The sequence below is a fragment of the Polyodon spathula genome, chromosome 2 (assembly GCF_017654505.1).
Source record: "Polyodon spathula isolate WHYD16114869_AA chromosome 2, ASM1765450v1, whole genome shotgun sequence".
Lineage (NCBI taxonomy): Eukaryota > Metazoa > Chordata > Actinopteri > Acipenseriformes > Polyodontidae > Polyodon > Polyodon spathula.
In genome coordinates, this window is record NC_054535.1 from 31,655,747 (window position 1) to 31,677,655 (window position 21,909).

A 21,909-nucleotide genomic window follows, 5' to 3' on the forward strand; every position below is an offset into this window, starting at 1 on the left:
CCACACCCACACATGACATAATATACAAGTGATGGCGAAGTAATGGTTATATCTCTTTCACATTAGATTTAACTGGTTACTTTATATTGCTGAATGTGAACTTGGATCTAATCAGTAACCAGACAGTAAGACAGATGAACTGTAATGAGAACTTTAGTAAAAGAAAAAAAACAAAAGAAAAAAAAAACATTATATATAAAAGTCGTAGACATGTTGCAGTTTTCTACTCTGGTGCATTATGAGCATCAACAATTTACTACAAGCCTCCACTAGTGTTTTCTATTGTTATAACAACCTTGACTTGCATAAGGAAGGAAAAACATTGAGTGAAATAGCTCACATCACTCGATTTTCAAGGTGTGGTATCCAAAACATAATCAATAAGTACAAAGAAACATCATCTGTAATAGAAAAACCCAGGACTGGATGACCCAAAAAGCTGTCTAACAAGGATAAACAATACTTGAACATAATATCCTGAAGGAATAGAAAGACGACAAGCATTGATTTGATAACAGAACTGGTAGAAGGCACAGGTGTTGTTGTCCATCAAATCAACAGTACGAAGGTCACTCTTGAAATCAGGACTTCAAGGATGTGTTACAGTAAAAAATACCTCTGTTAAGAAAGGGGAACAAGACTAAAATATGCACAAAAGCACAGAAATTGGACTATGGAACAATGATCAAAGGTGCTTTGGACTGTTAATGCATGTCTAACATGTCTAAGACTTTTGCACAGCAGTGTGTGTATATATATATATATATATATATATATATATATATATATATATATATATATATATATATATATATATATATATATAGTCAACCTCAGTTAACTCTATTGGTGAATAACTCGACACCTTTGCTTAATTCGACAGGCAGTCTTGGTCCTGAATTTTCTCCATATAAAATATGCATCCTGCCTCTTATTTTTTTTATCTTACACCACGCTTTACTCGTAACTCGATACTTATTAACGGTGTAGTGCTATTTTCAGGTAAGCGAGTAAAAAGTGGTAAGCAGCGCATTTCACTTGCTCATGCATGCCTAAATAATTTGTAAACAACTTGCACTTAGAAAGCACAGACGTGCCCATTCAAATCTATTATGTTATGCTGTTTGCGGTCTTTTTCATCTTTTTTAATTGAATTGATCATATTTTTCCACCATTAAGAAAATAGTATGCAAATGTTTATCATATGCAATACATTTGGTATTGTACAATGTTTTTACTTATGCAACTTTGCGGTGGACTTCTCATTTTGTCGTGTTCGTCGTGAATTGTTTTTTCTTTTTAGAGAAATTGATTCTGTTTCCAGTTTAAGTTTGCAAAAAACGTATAATCGTTTGCAAAAAAGTAATGCATAATTCATTGTAAATGTTTCTCTACTTTTTCACAAAAGGAAAACACATCACATCACAATTGAGTGCACCTGTACCAAAATCTCACAGTGTACTTTACAACACTACAACAGTACCAAAGGGATAAAAAGTATTAAAAAGATTAGTGAAGAACTCAACACTGTCATTTCACATGACTGAGCTCAGTAACACCGGAAACGGATAGTTCATTTATTCCTTCGCAACTACCAAGTGCAGCTGGCTACAGTATCAGTGCACTGCACAATGAGTCAGAAGCGAAAAATGAGTTCTCGTTCAATTGGCTTTAAAGCTCAGGTTATTCCAGATAACAGCTTGTTGGCAGAACTTTCAAAGTATGTGTTTTTGCATGTGAAACAGTCGACAATCATGGGGTATCCATGCAAGTTTTTTTTTTTAACTTGAGACATTTACACAAGAAAAATGTCTCATGAAAAATGCTTTTTTGGGTTTCAGTTCTCTCAATTTATTTTACTTGAGTAAATCGGGCTTTTCACTCAACGTCATGCAAATGAATGGGAAAGGTGAGGGTTGATATTTCATCAACTGCCCGATTTCGGCATCGGTCCATAACACCATATATATATATAATATATATATATATATATATATATATATATTATATATATATATATATATATATATATATATATATGTGTGTGTGTGTATATATATATATATATATATATCCCTTTCATTCAGGTAATACAACATATAGGGGATCACGTGATGCTGCGTATACTACCCTGGCTTAAAAATCCTACTCGTCCGGACGACTGACAGCTGCTGAGGAAGCATTCAACATGACGCTTGGGCAAATACGGGTAAGAACATAAGAAAGTTTACAAACGAGAGGAGGCCATTTGGCCCATCTTGCTCGTTTGGTTGTTAGTAGCTTATTGATCCCAGAATCTCATCAAGCAGCTTCTTGAAGGATCCCAGGGTGTGAGCTTCTATAACATTACTGGGGAGTTGATTCCAGACCCTCACGATTCTCTGTGTAAAAAAATTGCCTCCTATTTTCTGTTCTGAATGCCCCTTTGTCTAATCTCCATTTGTGACCCCTGGTCCTTGTTTCTTTTTTCAGATCGAAAAAGTCCCTTGGGTCGACCTTGTCAATATCTTTTAGAATTTTGAATGCTTGAATTAGGTCTCCACGTAGTCTTTTGTTCAAGACTGAATAGATTCAATTCTTTTAGCCTGTCTGCATATGACATGCCTTTTAAACCCAGCATAATTCTGGTTGCTCTTCTTTGCACTCTTTCTAGAGCTGCAATATCCTTTTTGTAGCGGGGTGACCAGAACTGAACACAATATTCAAGGTTAGGTCTTAGTAATGCATTGTACAGTTTTAACATTGCTTCCCTTGATTTAAATTAAACACTTTTCACAATCTATCCAAGCATCTTGTTTGCCTTTTTTATAGCTTCCCCACTTTGTCTAGATGAAGACATTTCTGAGTCAACAAAAACTCCTAGGTCTTTTTCATAGATTCCTTCTTCAATTTTAGTATCTCTCATATGATATTTATAATGTACATTTTTATTTCATGTGTGCAATACCTTACACTTTTCTCTATTAAATGCCATTTGCCATGGATCTGCCCAGTTCTGAATCTTGTCTAGATCATTTTGAATGACCTTTGCTGCTGCAACAGTGTTTGCCACTCCTCCTATTTTTGTGTCGTCTGCGAATTTAACAAGTTTGCTTACTATACCAGAATCTAATTCATTAATGTAGATTAGGAATAGCAAAGGACCTAATACTGATCCATGTGGTACTCCACTGGTTATCTCACTCCATTCTGAGGTTTCACCTCTAATCAGTACTTTCTGTTTTCTACATGTTAACCACTCCCTAATCCATGTATATGTGTTTCCTTGAATCCCTACTGCATTCAGTTTGAGAATTAATCTTTTATGCGGGACTTTTTCAAAGGCTTTCTGCAAATCTAAATAAACCATGTCATATGCTTTGCAATTATCCATTATCGATGTTGCATCCTCAAAATAAATGGCTGCCTGTGAGACAGAACGCTACAGTCTCACAAGAACAAAAAGTGGCACTGCCTTTCACAACAAGCCCAAAACAAGTGCAATCCATGTTAGAGTGGGTGTCTGCAAATTACAACCAGCGACTCAAGCCCAATTATGCTTATTAAGCGGACTTGGCAACTGTGAAGGCTACCTCAGCCGTCAGTTTCAACTGGACAGCAGTGATCAGAGGAGGCTCATGCTGTCAGAGATTCTCTCCTTTCTTTTAAGTTGTGTTGGATTTACTGTTGTGTTAAATATTAATGATGTAAACAAATAAAACACAGTCAATACGTTCATTTGCAATTTTATTTGGTCAGTTCTGAGATAGCATCAACAACTTGTTGGATGTTTGTTGTGCTGTTTTGGGCGATCGAGCTGGCTTATATAATCCACTATATTAATAAATGTGGAGTGCAAACACTTGTTGTCTTTTGACATAGCTGAGATCAAAAAAAGGACGTATCAATTCAGTTACATTTAAGCAGCTCACTTGCTCTTCGTATTTAACTTTAACATAGTTTTTACAGCAAGGGTATTCTCGAACAGCTACTTTAATACTATAACAAGAGCATAACGCAGTTCCTGTTTTATACAGAACTGTAAACCCGCAAGAGATATACAACATGACAGGTCAGACACAGCAAAAACCAATAATAAAAAAAAGCCACCCACATTGTCATTAAGGTGAACTACACGCCCTTCAGCCATTACTTTCTTCTGTCCTGGAATCCACAGTAACTGACCTTCTCCCTATATATAGTTAAGGATAAACACGCTCATTAACATTTATATGTGTAATGTGGGTTTCCATGAGAAACTGGGTGTGGATTTTCCTGTGTGTTTCGTCATTTACATGAGTAAATGAAATTTACCCTATCCCTCTCTTTGACTGTTTTTTTCAGCCACAAACCTGATTTACGCAAGTAATTCTCCCAAATGTGCATGCGCATCGCCATTTCACGTGCAAATTGACCCGCATGGAAACCCCATGAATGACTGATTTCTGTGTGAAGCTATAAGTTGTTTATTATTGTTTCTGTTTACAGAGTTAATTCTGTATAATGTACATTTGTTAACTTATGCGATTTAAGTCGTCAAATTAGACAGTACAAGCCAGTATAGATAGGGAATTGGGGGTGCTGAGGGTGCAGCTGCTGAGACAGAGCTGATGAAAGCACTTTATGTTCAATATTCCTGATACAAATACAGAGACAAATACATTGTTAGAGCATTTACTTTAAATAGTATAACCTAAACATACAATTCAACTATTTTATTTTGTTTATTCAGCAAGGACAATGAGAAAAAGAAAACTGGATATAATGACAAGGGACTGTCACCCTATTACAGTTGTTGTGGATGAAGGCTTCAGAAGCTTTGTAAGACTCATGGATTCCCAATATACACTCCCCAGCAGTTATACTCTGAAGAACACTGTTACTTGTCAGTATGTAATCCATAAACAGAGAGTAATGGCAGAGGTGCAGAGAGCTGACCATGTTTGTCTGACGATGGATATGTGGACATCCATCAACACTGAATCATATATTGCAGTGACATGTCACCTCATTACTGACCAGTTCCAACTCATCAGTTTTTTAGTTGACATCTCCCATTTTAAAACAACGCATATTTCCAACCACATAACAGAGCCACTACAGAATGTAATGGACACTTGAAAAATCCGTGAAAAGGTTACTGCCTCTATCACTGATAATGCAGCGAACATAGTAGCAGCAGTTCAGCAAATGAACATCCACCATTTACCTTGTTTTGCACGCACTTTAAACTTGATTGTGAAGAATGCCTTGCAGAATACACCAGACCTGGCGCTTATCCAAGTGAAGGCAAGGAAAATTGTTGGATTCTTCAGATCAAGTACAAACACCAAAGAAAAGCTAGTAGAAGTCCAAGTGCAACTTAACAAACCACAGCAAAAGCTGGTGCAGGAGGTAGGTACTAGATGAAACAGCAGTTATGAAATGTTTCAATGGCTTGTGGATTAAAAAGAATGCATTGCTGCAGCTCTTGTCACTTTAAAGTCAGACATTGTTCCCCGACCTCAGAGGAATTCGACATTATTAATCAGTACACAGCAACTTCAGAGCTGTCACCAGAAAAAAAAAGTGTTTCAGCATCCAAAACAATTCCACTGACCAGAATGCTCCAATGTGAGTTATTACAGAAACGTACGCTTGTTACCTACACTACAGCAGAAGTTTTGACATCAGAGCTACATGCAAACATACAGAGGAGGTGTGCTAATGTGGAAACAATAAGAATGCTTTCTGTATGTACTCTTCTTGATCCACATTTCAAAATCCTTGAATTTGGAAATTCCACAAATGCACAAGAAGCTGTAAGACATCTCTCTGACAGCAGAGTGTGCTTCACAAATTAGTACATCCCCTGCAACTGCTAAACAAGACACATCAACAGAAATAATGCCAAAGTCACCCCAAAGTCAAACAAACACAGAAAGTGCACAAAGTTACTTCTGATGCCACTGTTGAAGTGCAGAGGTACATAAGTGATACTTATCTTGACCGTTCTGCAAATCCGATTAATTACTAATCTGCTAACTCTGTCAAATACGTGCATCTTTTAAGTTGGCCCACAAATACTTAAGCATACAAGCAATACCAGTTCCTTGTGGATGCATTTTTTCCAAATCTGGGGAGCTAATTCGCAAAAAAAGTAACAGACTAAAAATTAACATAGTTCAGCATGTCTTGTTTTTTAACCACAACAAGCCAACCTCTTAACCACTTCAACACCATGACGTACACACGCATGTCAAATGAAAACCCTCTTACAGTACCATAACGTATGTGCATACGTCAAGTTTCCCATTCTATAATATGAGCAGTTTTTCAGTCTAGCATTTTTTTTTCCAGAACAGCTAATCACTTACCTTTGTGACTGTACAAACAAAAGAGCATACAGCTACTATACAGGTAAGCCAGCTGCAAATGGGAAGCTGTTTGGTTTGAAATGGCAGTGACATGATGAAATACTATCAAAACACAGTACTGGATACAAGGCAATAAAGCAGGTGTCTGCGGCAGCCAGATCCATCACAATGCCTGCGCAAAGTAGCCCTGTACAAGCATTTGTGACTATCTCTCCAACACAAGGGAAGCAGAGAAAAAGGTGCAGGGTCTGCTATGAAAATGAAAACAAAAGAAAGGACACAAGAAAAATGTGAGGTAGTTGTGAAGGCAACCACGGGCTCTGTTGAACATTTCAATAAATGGCACAGACAATTGAAAACAAAACCAAAAAAAAAAAAGCTAAGCTTTGTCTTTCGAAAAATCACTGAAATGTTCCTTTACACTAAAATGATTGTTTAAATTATAGATGTTCATTTAATCAAGAAAATAAAAAATGAAATTGCTTGATATTTTATGTCAAAAGTATATGAAATGTCACCATATAACTCATTTCCTTCTCTGAGCATTAGTCCAATTCTTCAATTTACTAAATGCATTCTCTGGAGATAGGGTGCTGTCTTTACTCTCAGTGTATTGCGGTTGCCCCAATGGGTTCTTGAAACCTGTGTTTTTCATATCTTTCACATTTCCAATGTGTTTTTGTTTCATATATCTATATCTATATCTATATATATATATATATATATATATATATATATATATATATATATATATATAGTCAACCTTGGTTAACTCATCACCCCACAGGGATTCCATTTAGTGTTGACTTATCCAAGGAGTTGCGTTCCTTGGCATTAACATAAATATAAGTAACAGAACTCACACATTTACAGTATTTACAAGTTTATTTTTAGTTAAATGTCCTTATGTCAAGGAAACCTCTTTCCCTTGTTGCCAGCTGCACTATTCACAGAAGTCACTGGATGTAGCCAGATCTTCATGATTTCCATTATATGACAGTAGATGTTAAAACACGTTAGTTATGTGTGCAAAAGTATGTATGTTCAATGAAAGTGTCATTCATTGAAACATTTTTTTCATATTAAAAATGTGTTTGCTACACATGAATAAAATACTTTTTTTTTTTTTTTTTTTTTTTTTTTAAGTTTGCAATATGAACCCTTTGTGGGAATCAAACCTAAGACATGATTCCAATGCAGCTTGCAATGCAGACACCCTAGTTTTCACACCACAAAGTTTGTCATTCCATTTGACAACATCTGCAAGTTGTATAGAAGTAAAGTTACACTTTTTAACAAGTAATGAGAGAAACAAGATTTAATAAATAATGATGTGAACTGTAATATCGGTCAAAAGTTTTAGAACACCTCAATTTTTCCAGTTTTTAGTGAAATTTATGCAGTTTAATGTCTCAATGTACTTTGAAATTAAAGCATAGAACAAATAAACAATTGGAGACAAAAAAGAAATCGTGGAATCGTTTTGTTTAACAAAATTTAATCTAAATTTTTGACTCATCAAAGTAGCCACCTTTTGCAGTTGTAACAGCGGAACACACTCGTGGCATTCTTTCTACAATGGAAATCAAATATTGTTCTGAAAGTTCTTCCCAACACTGTTGCAGAAGTTCCCACAAATGGGTTGCTTTGCTTTCACCCTTCTGACCAGTTCATCCCAAACCAGCTCGATGGGGTTTAAGTCTGGAGACTGCGCTGGCCATTTCATGATTTGAAGCCTACCATCTTGTTCTTTTCTTCTAAGGTAGTTCTGACATAGCCTGGAGGTATGTTCTGGGTCATTATCTTGCTGTAGGATGAACCCCTGACCAACTAGGCGTATACCAGAGGGTATTGCATGGCGCTGCAAAATGCTGTGGTAGCCGTTTTGGTTCAGGGTGTCACTCACTCTGTGCAAGTTGTCGACTCTGGATCCAGCAAAAGAGCCCCAGACCATCACACTTCCTCCTCCATGTTTGACAGTTGGTGTCACACACCGAGGAACCATCCTTTTGCCTACTCGACGGCGTACAAAAACCCTGCGTGATGAACCGAAGATTTCAAATTTTGATTCATCGGTCCATAAGACCCTCTTCCAGTCTTCAGTAGTCAACTGGCGGTGCTACATGGCCCAGGCAAGCCTCTTTTTCTTATTTTGCCATCTTAGCAATGGCTTTCTGACTGCCACTTGACCTGTCAAACCTGCAGCTCGAAGTCTTCTCTTCACAGTTGAAACTCAAAGCTATAGTATATGTCTTCACTCCTTGCTCCATCTGTCAATTTCTGTCCAATGGTCAGCACAGGAAGCAACTATTTGCTTGTGCTAATAAGAAGTATTAATACTGATTCATTTAAAGCCTTGGATATCATCGTTTCTGGTGATATTTATATCAATTTATACAATGGGTATTTTAAATACTCTATCCTGATTGGTCAAAACAGGTCACATGGGGGTGTTGATATTATAGCATATCACCATGGGTCGGCACTTTTTTTTTTTTCAAAAACGGGCAAATCACTGGCAGATATCCATACACTAGAATTTAAAAACAAAAACTGCAGACATATTGTAATGTATCGCAATAAACATGACCGACGAGATTTATGTAAATGTTGAACTTGTGGGAAACTGAAGTGTACATGAGATACTGAATGAATCTGAATCGGACACCAATGATTAATTAAAGTAGTGAAAAAAAGTAAGTATTCAAATAAATTCAAAACTCTCCTTTCTGATCACTGTTCCTTCTCCCTGAACTATGGAGTTTCCCTATCCCATTTTGGAAATAAATAGTTTAAAAGATATCTCTTAAACTTTCAGCTTTTCACAAAAGATTTGGGAACCTCTTAAGAGACTTTGGGGTTAAAAGATGTTTTGTTGCCGTTGCTCCCGCTTCTTTGGTCTGCCTGCCTGCTGCCACTGGATCCACCCCCTTCACAGCTGTGTGATCTGATGCTGAAAATTTATAGATTCATCTCGACAATTCCTGCCATACCTTTTAAATGTATCCAGGTAGGATGGTATCATGTCTTCTGCTGTGCCCTGCATTGTTTTAAATTGTTTCTTAACACTGGCCCAGTAGTTCTCCACGTTACCAAGATGTAAATTGCAGTCAGTTTGATAAGTAACCGGGTATTCCATGCAAATAATGTCTTTCTCGCCACTGTGAAGCTGTAGCACAAATCCGGTATGGATACCTCCTGTTACTAGCCCAGATAACAAAGGATGATAAAATTTAATTTGCAGGACTCAATAGGTCGCTGAGTGCTCCTACAGCTCATCTACTGATACAGAAATTATGGCAAATCTTATACAGTGCAAGGCTAACATGGGTCGCCCAATTTTAACAAGCAAATTTGCATTTAAATACAAGCTTTAGCAAGCTTTAGCAATCTTACAGGAAGTTGATTATCAAAATGTAATGACAGAAACCATTTATTCACCTTACTCAGATTGCACATCCTCTAATCTACCTTTGACAGAAATACAATGAGAATTCCAATTATCTCTGTAGCAAATACTTAGCAATCATGACTGCCTTCAAAAGTTGCAACAAATAACTACCTTGGAATAGTGAGTTCCACCAAAAAAAAAAAAAATCAGATATTGTTAATCTTTTCTGAGAATCCAGTTTAATTGAATAGAATCAGTTCCCTTTCAATTCAGAGCTCAGTATTTACTGAGCTCTTTATTTCAGAGCTGCCGATAGGCCCCTTCCTGGGGTGACGTCCTTGGTCCCGCCTATTGAGGGATCAGAATAGTCAGGCCATGGAAGCCATTTCTCTTTTTGCCTTGCAAGATGGTAAGGTAAGACATCTGTGTTTACAACTGAGCGTATTTTGAAAGTATAATCGTAAATCTCAAAAAACTACTCACTTCTAAATCTTTTGTGGTCATTTTTGTATTACTTTAGTATAAATACATGTTAATTTGGATTCATATGTTGTTTTTTTCTAACTTTGTGTAAACAAAAAGACACACATTTGCCCATTTTCCCATTGGAAATAGTGATATTTTGAAATATCACTGTCCTGGTCACAAAAGCAAAGTTTGTGGGGAATAATAGCCATTTTCTATACTTTTGAGGCATAAGCAATTAGGAAATAACACTTACTACCCAGGAACAAAAATTGTGTTACATAGTGTTATCTAATCACCTATTGCAACATAATCTGTATGACCCCCTTCAGTCTGGATTTAGATCACTGCACAGTACAGAAACAGCTCTTGTAAAGGTGGTAAATGATCTGTTCATTGCTGCAGATTCTGGAGCCTTATCTGTCTTGGTTCTCCTTGACCTTAGTGTCGCATTTGACACAGTCAACCATGATATTCTTATTAGGCGCCTAAAGACCTCTATTGGTATCTCTGGTACTGCACTGTACTGGTTAAAATCTTATCTGTTAGACAGGAAGCAATCTGTCTTGATGGGGGCATACTCATCCTTTTTCAGTTCGGTTTCCACAGGTGTCCCACAGGGCTCTGTTCTAGGGCTTCTGTTATTTAATATCTGTATGCTGCTACTTGGCCAGATAATCAGGAGCCTTGGAGTTAGTTGAAGATTTATCTTCAAACTAAACTTAATACCTCAATAGCTGTTTCTGTACTCTCACGCTGTTTGAAGGAAATCAAATTATGGAAGCAAGAAAATTTTCTGCAGTTAAATTGCAATGAGACAGAGGTTATGCTGCTGGGTTCTCATTAAGTAATGTGGGGAACTTCAGCTTGGCTATTGATGAGCTTGAAATTAGAGCGAGTTCCAAAATGAGAAATCTCTGTGTTATTTTTGATCCTCGCCTAACTTTCGAAGCTCATGCTCGAAATGTTACAAAGGTGTCTTTCTTTCATCTGCATAAGACCTGTTCTCTCTCTACCTGATGCAGAGAGACTCGTGCATGCCTTCATCTTCTCCCGACCCGACTACTGTAATGCATTGTTTGCTGGAGCCTCTAAACGTGTTATTAATAGGCTACAATATGTTCAGAACTTGGCTGCTAGAGTCCTAACAAGGTCTAAATCTTTTGTACGTATTACACCTGTCCTGGCATCTCTGCATTGGCTTCCTGTTAAGTTAGGAATTGAGTTTAAATTACTACTGTTAACATATAAGGTCTTGAATGGTTTGGCTCCAAGCTATATCTTTGATTTGTTAACTGTCTATTCTCCTGTGCGAAACCTGAGATCTGCAGATGCTGGGCTCTTAACAGTGCCAAAATCTAGGCCTCAGTCTATGGGTGAGAGGGTCTTCAGTTACTATGCACCCAAGCTCTGGAATGTTCTCCCACAGAAAATAAAAGATTTGAATACTGCTGATATTTTTAAAAAGCAAATAAAAACAATTTTTTTTTAGAACGGCATTTGAGTCTGTGTAGGGCTGACTGTTTAATTGTTGTACAGTACTGGTGCTGTGTGTCCTCTGTTTCTGGGCTAAACTTTGTGTGTCCTTGTTTTAATGTGTAACCTGCGTTGTGTCCATTTTTAATATCACTGTGTATTGTTTTAAACTGTAAAGCGCTTTGAGATGTGCTGAATGAATTGCGCTATAAAAAAATAAAGATTATTATTATTATATTATTATTATTGTTGGTTCATTAGATATGGCATTCATTTGTTTTACCTTTTACTGTTACATTGGTGTCTTATCCGTTGTGCTTCTTTTTCATAAAATCGTTAAATTAAAGAAAAAGATTGTGTATTTACATCAAAGAATACTATATAAATGTGATATATGGAATATATGTCTTTCAAAAGGATTAAATACATGTGTCACATATCCATCTGTGGAATCAGGTTTTAGAAATCACTTTGAGACCTAGTTTTCATTTTGCACTTTGAAAATATGGCCCATGGTCTCTTAATAAGTAGGCCTAAAGCATTTTGCTACAATAAAATTGCTGAGCTCTCACCTAAAAGTAATGTAAACAGTACTAGACTAGATAATGGCTTTAAATCAGGGATAACTACATTTACTGGGTTTGTGAGGCAATTCTAAATACATACATACAGTTTGTATCTTTGTAGTTCAACTGCACTGGTCATTAACCTTCTATAATCTTTTTTATTTTTAAATGTTAGGATAATACTAATGCATGTGTTGTATTTTTTATTTTTATTTTTTTCAGGGAAAAAATGAATGAGAATGAAAAACCTCGAAGCAAAATAGGAACAAGGAGCAATATATTTAGGAGGCAGACTCACTTATGTTTTTTTTGTGTATGTTAAGGTGTCAATGTAATGTATATAAGTGAGCGCATTTTCAAGCTGTAAGTGCAACATATTTTACTGTTCAGGTTTCAAAGTATTGACATAAGTAATCATTTTCCAGATGATGTTTTGTATTACAGTTTTAAATAATAATAATAATTTAAAAAGTTGAATAAAAGAAAAAAAAAATCAGGTCTTTCTGTCTTAAAAATGAATGCATTTTGACGGTCAAGAAAACACTGGTCAATAGAAGATCTACACAGTTCTCGAGATCAGTTGTGTAGTGTGGACAGGGCCTTTATTTCATAGTAGTTTTCTATAGAATTGTACGGCAGCTCACTGAAGCCATCAAGAAAATGAAAGTCATTACATCCATTTCCTGAGATCATTTATCTCAGGATTTAAACTGTACACAAGTTGTTTTGTCAGGATCACAAGATAAATCAAATTATGGCAGGAAAAAAAAAAAAAAAAAACTGAAATAGACTTCAGAGATCCTAGAGATCTAGAGATCCTTGGATAATTTCTCACTTGATCTTGACATTGTTTTTTTTTGTTTTTTTCAATGGCCTCAATGAGCCGCTGTAGAATAAGCTTGCACCAAGAGTCCAAAAAATGGTTGCAGATGGGAAAGTTTAGGACATAGGAAAGCATGTTTTATTTTTAAGTTATTTGTCTGCCTTTAAGCCTATTCCAATAGCTTTTTTTTTTAAATTAAAACAAAATTACTGTATACTCTAAAAATACTGGAGGAACTATAACAATTACTAACGGACAATCCTTATATATATATATATATATATATATATATATATATATATATATATATATATATATGATATATATCTAGTACTGATATTACAAACTGTTTGACAAACTATGTGTACAATTATGTAATGGTATCTCTAATCTGTCCCTAACCTTGCTGCTCTCTTTATATACATTCTGGCCAACATTAAAATGCCCAAAACAATTATCTGCATCAACATTTTGTCTGGCACTTTTTAAAACTTGTAATAAATAATTGAAATATAATCCTACGGTTAATAAATTATACACTTTATAAACTTTGTAAACTAAGTACAAGGGAATACAAGAACATCGCCCTACAGAAAAGGTTTCTGAATCAACATTTGGTAATGTTGGCCAGAATGCATATCAGGAGAGCAGCAACGTTAGGGACAGATTACAAATACCAGCAACTGGGAAGAAATATCGTTAAAAGCTAGTCTTCTCCTAATATAACACAATTATTTTAGTCATCATTTTGTAACCGCAAGCAGAAGTTTCAATAAAATGGTTGACAGAAACTGATGAAAATGAATGTACTGTTTTTTTTTTTAAATTATGTTAATTTTATGAAATTGCGTTCACGCAGGTAGGTAATTGTTTCTTATGCAACTTATTAAACATCTAAACTTTATTTAATAGGATCAATAATAATATCACATGTCTTTGCAAAGTTTCTCTGATATTTTTAATCATGTTCACACCACAGCAATTAGAGCCACGTCCGAAACCTTCTTACCTTTGAAGAAGCAGTCTTCGCTGTGAATAACAGTGATCTTTTGCTTCTTTAAACAGGCAGCGCGATGAAGCTCGCAATGGTTTTCATAGAGTTCCCCATCTGAACCACAGACTGGTTTATAATGAGGTTTGCAGCGTTCCATGCAGGCGCACTCTCCCAACCCAGTCTCCCTGTTAACAATGCAGTGTCGCCCCAAACCGCAGTACTTATTCTCACAGCCTCCAAAATGGCCATCCTGACCGAAGTACCCTGAAATCAGGAAATAAAAATGCATCAATTACTGATTGTAAAAAAGGAATCATGAAAATACATATATGCTGAAATAAAGAACAGAAATATTGTGCCACTGTAATGTATACATACGTTCATAACAATACTAATATGACATATTACTGATACTGTACAGAGACTGCACTATAGACTTACATCAGTTAAATGCCCAAATCAGTTTACCAATATAACCTTAATCTTGAAAATGTTATTGTAGACAACTTGTATATAGTATGCTTAATTGGCTGGCTAGTGAGTGCTGTCAGTCTAAATCCACTGGAAATCATGCATAATTGAGGAATTGTTTAGTACTTGTGCTGGGATTTCTTCAGGTTGTGTCCCTAACATCTTACTCAAGGATAGCTAACACACTGTGCATCAAAGATTAAGGTGCCATAACTTGCTGAGTATTTTCACAATCAGATAAAAGCTAAGGAATACAAATTAGTACTTTATACTCTTAAGTGTGTCATTTTGTCTTGGCACCATCCAGCATTATATTATTTTATTAAAACCTTCTCAGTACTGAAAAACAGGTGGTCAGTCATGCATCATCTTATTGAAATTGTATTTGTGCTGTAGGGTCGCAAAATAAAGTGCAGAGATGATCAGAGACAATCGATCACAGCGATCGTTGCATCAAAGGTTTATTGCAGTGGTCATCAAAATACAGAGCGCTCCGGAGAATAACAGTCACTTCATCAGTAACTAGTGTATTCTGCCGGGGTAAGGCACATACATGGGTTATATAGTTTCTACATAAAATTCCATGCTCCTATCAGGATTTGGCACTCAGCAGACAATTCATCCATCCCTACCCCCTAAACTCATATACTCAACCAATAGAGGATAGCTGTGGGGCATGATTGCCCCCTCTGTTACGGTTGTTATGTTCACTTCAACCTGGAATTTATGACCTAGCAAGCAAGCAGGCATTGCCCTTCTTCTACCATCCCCCCACTGCCCCTGGACATCTGACCCAACCTAATTTTGTACTGAAACATTCCACCCTTCCCCCCTCCTTTCACAAATTCCTTACAAAACATTGTAAAACCGCACCCAAATGATCGTTGTTTGATACTGCTATCCTGTTCGGTTCCTTCAGTGCTGATAAGGTCAGGCTCTTTTGTGGCTTAGCATTACTGGACCATTCAAGGTCAAATTTAATGACTAAGAATGCTTTGAAGTAGTAAGATAGTAAAAACAAACTCACCCAATAAAGTTACCAAACTAGAACTAAACAACTCAGACATTTAATTTGGGGCTTTGCGAGTAGTCTAAAATTCTTTCTTTTCTTGGAGAAAAAAATGCAAAACGCATGATTTGGTGTAAATAGCTTTGAGAATCTGACTCACAAATGTCTTTGTTGCAGACATACACATTTCTTTCAGGACTTGCTCCATGTATACACTTATTTAATCGCCTAGTCACTCAAATTATACAACATCTGTACAAGATTAAGGTTCTGTTATTACAAAACACTATGAGATTTATGGGTGAGTTATCTAATAGTGAGTAAATGTACTTTCTTGTCATAGCAAAAATGTTTCATTCTCCTGGAAAATTGCTTGTTTTAAAAGCAGTTAAGAAGTTGTACCTTTAGTTTATACAAACCAGTTTAGCATTTCAGAGGATAGTTTACTCATGTTAAATTGAGTGGCAATTTCATTGTGATTTCATTTTTCTTATTTCTAAGGTTTGATCACAGTCATTGATATATCTTTCAGACAAGTTGACAATCTAGGACTTGCTTAAACTAGTAATTATGATAGAAATGCAACTGTAGGAAATGAGACAACAACAGGAGCTTGAGGAGCTGGCATACCCACAATTCATGGAAGTCTGCATCCCTAACAGACTGAGCCACCAGGGAATTAGTAGAGCCAAAACAGTTGGGTTTAGGTAGGCAGAGGCAGGGAAAAAAATCAACTTTGTCAACCACAACCAAATTTGAGCAACTTAAAAATTTAGATGATCAAAACCAGCAACAAGAGAACAAAAGGAACAACATCCAAGACCTCATTACAGTGATGTCCAGACAGCAAAAAGAAGGGAGGTCATGATTGTAGGGGACTCCATATTGAGAAAGACAGCAAATTCAGTTCGCAGTCTGGACCCCCTTACTACAGCAGTGTGATGCCTTCCAAGAGTCTTTCATGGGGTTTACATGCAAGTTCTTTTTTTAGCTCGAGACATTTACACAAGAAAAATGTCTCGTGTAAAATGCTTTTTTGGGTTTCCATTAGCTCAATTTATTTTACTCGAGTAAACCAGGCTTTTCAACCGACTTCATGCAAATGAATGGGAAAGGTGGGGGTTGGTATGTAAATTAGCTATCCATAAAGTACTCTTGCTGTTTTTGAAGATTACTAGTGAACTTTTGTTAAAATGTGGTTTCCATGTGCAGAGAACTGGTACACGAGTAAATCTAAGCTGCTGTAATAAAACAAAATAACTTGTGCCTGGCTGGTTAATAATGTGTTTTACTACTCTTGCCCAAATTGTTTTTCAGATGTCATTAGTAGTGAATACTGTTTCAACTAATATATGTTACGACTCATTAATTAACCCTTTGTGGTCCCATGTCGGACCAGGTCCAATATTACAATTTTCCCTTTCCAATCCGATATTAACCCTGCCCGACATCATCAAAAAGATGTAAAGCGCAGGTCTCTAGTCGTTTTTCCCTCAGGAAAAAGCTGAGAAAACCTTTCAATGGCCGAGTGAGACTGATAGGAGCCGAATAAAGGGCGTATCTCCCATGTGTTTCGTCATTTACACGAGTAAGTGAGATTTACCCTACCCTTCTCTTTGGCCATTTTTTCGGCCACAAACCTGATTTACCCGAGTAATTCTCCCAAACGTGCACGCGCATTGCCATTTCACATGTAAATTGACCCGCATGGAAACTCCATGTTTGTTACACACATCACTGAGAACATGAACAGACTAGAATGAACAGGAGATGACCAGGTATAGTCATCCACATCGGTACAAACAACATTGGAAGAGACAGACAAAAATCCCTGCAAAACAAATTCAGAGATCTAGGAAGGAAATTAAAGGACAAGACCAAAACTGTGGTATTTTCTGGGATACTACTGGCACCTTTCAAATGAGCATACAGACAGCTGTAAATAAATCATCTAAATGCATGGCTGAAAATATGTTGCATACAGGAAGGCTTCACCTTCCTTGAACATTGGACCACATTCTGTAACAAGGACTATCTATATAAGCGGGAAAGACTGCACTGAAATAAAAAGGGAACCAATCTACACAGAGAAAGGATCCTTGAGGAGGTTCAGAATCATTTAAATTAGAAAGGAAGGGGGAAGAAATCAACAAAAAAACAGAAGGGAAACCACATCAAAATAAGGGCAACAACTCAGGTAAGACAGCCATTAAATTTGTTTATCTAAATGCTAGAAGTCTCCGAAACAAAATGTTAGAACTTGAAGCTACTGCACTAACAAGTAACTATGATGTGAGGTGTTACAAAAACTTGGTTATCCGAGAGTGATGGAGATGAATATAATATTCGTGGGTATAGACTGTATAGGAAAGACAGGCAGGACAAAAGAGGAGGAGGAGTAGCGCTATACATCAAAAATAGTCTTGAAGCCCAGATGTTATATCTGGAATAAAAAAATAATGCAGAATCAATATGGGAGAGAATAATGGACAAAAATTCAAAGAGCATAATAATAGGGACATGCTACAGACCACCAAATTTAGGCACAGAGCAAAATAATCTGCTATATAATAACATTAGAAATGTGTGCAGTAAAGGAGAAGCCATATTAATAGGGGATTTCAACTTCCCCCATATAAAATGGGAAAACCTGTTGGTGAGCACGACAAGTGAAACTGAAATGGTGGAAATGACGAATGACTGCTTCCTAACACAATTTATCAAGACACCGATTAGAGGGGTGGCATGCCTTGATTTAGTCTTTTCAAATGACAAAGACAGAATAACTAAAACTGAGATCAAAGAACAATTGGCAAACTCAGACCACAACATGGTCTCATTTTAAGTGCTTTTTAAAACCCCAAAAGTAATGACTAAAGCTAAGATTTACAATTTTAGAAAGGCAAACTATGAAGGTAAGCAACAGAGATTAACAGAAGTAGTTTGCAGTAAAATAGAGAAAACATCCATGAAAAAAGGATGGATATTTTTTTTTAATGTAGTACTAGAGGTGCAAATCAATTACATCCCAAAAGTAGATCAATCTAAATTTAAAACTAAATTGCCAAAATGGCTTAATAGATCAAAAAGAGAAAAAAGGCTTGTGGCAGAGCAAAGCTCTGCCCTTTAAAAAAGGTTAACTTTACAGATTATGTTCAGGTGGCTGGGGGACCAAGATTAACGAAAGTACACAGAAAGAGTAAAAGGAGAACTGCATTTGGGGGGACAAGTGAGGAAGCAAAGGAAGTTAGAGTGAAGGCATTGCCGAGAGAGTGAGTTTTGTTTTTGCTTTAGAGAGAGTTATTTTTTTTGAAGAGAGAGAGAGAAGAAGAGAGAGACTCGCCAGCCTGCCACAAGGCTCTTTACAGAATGTTTAAAATGGACCAAGAACAAAGTACACAGAAAGAGTACTTGGAACTGCAAACACAAGTCAAAAAGGAAGTTAGAAAGAGAGAGAGAGAGAGAGAGAGAGAGAGAGAGAGAGAGAGAAATAAACATTGCTAAGGGGGCTAAAACCAATTCCAAAAAGCTTTTCCAATATTATAACAGCAAGAGAACATTCAAAGAGGAGATAAAATATCTAAGAGATACAAATATATTAAATGATTACTTTTCACAAGTTTTTACAAAGGAGGATGTGGGCAACATGGCCCACATGTCGACCTGTTCCTATCCAGTTTTAAATAACTTTAGCATAATAGAGGCAGAAGTGTTAAAGGGACTAGGAGCTCTTAAAATAAACAAATCCCCTGGGCCGACGAGATCCTCCCAATAGTACTCAAAGAAATTAAAGAAGTTTTTTACAAACCACTAACCAAGATCATGCAACGGTCTCTTGACACAGGGCTTGTACAGACAGACTGGAGAATTGAAAACGTAATACCGATTCACAAAAAGGAAGACAAAACCGAACCAGGTAACTACAGACCAATAAGCCTGACTTCTATTATATGTAAACTTATGGAAACTATAATAAGATCCAAAATGGAAAATTATCCATATGGTAACAGTATCTTGGGAGACATTCAGCGTGGTTTTAGGAAAGGGAGATCATGTCTAACTAACCTGCTAGATTTTTTTCAAGGAAAAGCATGCACATGGATTAGCGGGTAGTTAACACGTAGAAAACAAAAAGTACTGAATAGAGGAGAAACCTCAGAATGGAGCAAGCTAACCTGTGGAGTACCACAAGGATCAGTATTAGGTCTCAGATATCAGATTCTGGTATAGTAAGCAAACCTGTTCAATTTGGAGATGACACAAAAATAGGTGGAGTGGCAAACACCGTTGCCACAGCAAAGGTCATTCAAAATGATCTAGACAGCACTCAGAAGTGGGCAGACATATGGCAAATGGCATTTAATAGAGAAAAGTGTAAGGTACTGCACGCAGGCAATAAAAATGTGCATTATAAATTTCATATGGAAGGTACTGAAATTGAAGAAGGAATCTATGAAAATGTTGACTCAGAAATGTCTTAATCTAGATAATGCGGGGAAGCTATAACAAAGGCCAACAAGATGTTTGGATATACAGTGAAAAATAGGTGGCACTTTTTTTAAACACAGAAGTGAGGGTCTGGAACCAACTCCCCAGTTATGTTGTTGAAGGTCATAGCCTGGGATCCTTCAATAAGTTGCTTAATAATAAATAATAATAATAATAATAATAATAATAATATAATAATAATAATAATAATAATAATACACTTTATTTTGTATAGCACCCTTAAAAGCAGTCATCTCAGAGCGCTTTACTATTAATAGTACAGCAATAAATAAACACATTATGAAAAAAGCTACTAACAAGCAAACAACAGCCGAATGACATCCTCTCGTTTGTAAACTTTCTTATGTTCTTATATCAGAAAGCAGACTTTAGTTCCATAGAACCATAACAATAGATTTTTTAAGGTTGGGCTTCTCACAATAAGTGAACAACCCATTGGATCAGGTTATTTATTTAGATATCTTAAAACAGGCAAGTCTTGGCCTGCCTTAGATTTTCCATAATTAGAAGATACACTCCCAAGAGAAAAAAAAAAAGTCGTAAACAACACTAGCTCACAGCTTGTTCACCACTGAGTTAGGCCTTCCCAGAGATCTACAATGTGAGGCTCACCAAGGAAACAGATTTTAAATAAATATACTATGACAAAAGGCATTCTAAACTGGGGGTGTTTATTTCATGATATTTTGGTTTGTAAATTTTGATTAGAAACTAACACATTAAATTCATTCAAACATATTTGGGGGGATTTTCTAAAAAGTCATAAATGATAACTTAAGTGTTAATGAACAAATCAATATGCAGCTTTGATTTTGGCATTTTAAGCAGTCATTATGCCTATTCTGTTTTTAAATAATTGTGCTAATGTGATTTCCGAAATTATGTTTATTTACAAAATAATGTTAATATCTTAACGAGCACTGCTTCTTGTGACTATTTGTGTTTGCATGTGAATTTAAAAGGAAATCAGGGTAAATTGTCATCATTTATGAGGAGTTAGTTTGCATTGGAAAAGGAGAATTTTAATTAACAAAAAAAGTATATATCTCACCTTAAAACAGTATTCAAGTTCTTTGGTGTTACAAAAATAGAACAAACAAACTACATTATGGCTTTGCTGGGAGTGGCAGCAGTAGCAGCAAATGTTTTAACTTGTTTTAACCATTTGTAACCTTACAGAACATTTGTTGTATTGCTAAAATGACATACTGTTATTTCCACCCAGTGTAATGTTACTACCAAGATATTATCAATGCAACTGTAGCTTATCTGAACTCTGGATTCATAAATTATATGACAACTGACCTCTACTGTAGATTTTATTTGAATTATACAAATAAAAACCTAAAAGTAAATAATTAAATCTTGGTATAGAAAATGGCATACTTGATATTACAATAAAGTTTCCTTCAAGGTGATTGCGGATTTGCAATGCGTCACTGGCTTTTAACACCTGTATCTAATCCATACCCGAATGAAGAACAGGAGTACAGTAGAGCGCACAGGTCCACTTTGTTTTCTACAGATGAGGTTTCAGTTCCTCGACAAATCAAGGGGTGTGCTCCAATACGACCCCCAAACTGTGGCTAGGATATTCGTAGCGTGTTGTATCCTGCACAACGTAGCTATACATCGAATATTGCTGGACAACAAAGAAATTCTTGTGCACTTGAGGAAGGTGAGGAGGAAGAAATACCTTATCTTGGACCATGGAAGCCGCAAGGGCAAGGGCTGTCAGGCAACTCTTCAGAACTGGTAGCAACAGATCATGGCGTTCCATTTCCCGCCAGGAGAATGTTATCACCCCCCCCCCCCCCCCCCCCCCCCCCCCCCCTTTCCCCCACACTTTACTGTATGTGCAATAATATAA

The 21,909-nt window shown here is 36.4% G+C and overlaps 1 protein-coding gene across 2 annotated transcripts in view; it reads right to left on the reverse strand.

The window, feature by feature from the left end:
- The window catches only part of LOC121295302 (follistatin-related protein 5-like), a 211,284-nt gene that overhangs the window by 148,728 nt on the left and 40,647 nt on the right, over positions 1-21,909 (reverse strand). For both annotated transcript variants that reach the window (XM_041219779.1, XM_041219785.1), the window contains one exon: positions 14,066-14,314. In XM_041219779.1, the coding sequence (XP_041075713.1) occupies positions 14,066-14,314 (249 nt within the window). The remainder of the gene's footprint in view (positions 1-14,065; positions 14,315-21,909) is intronic.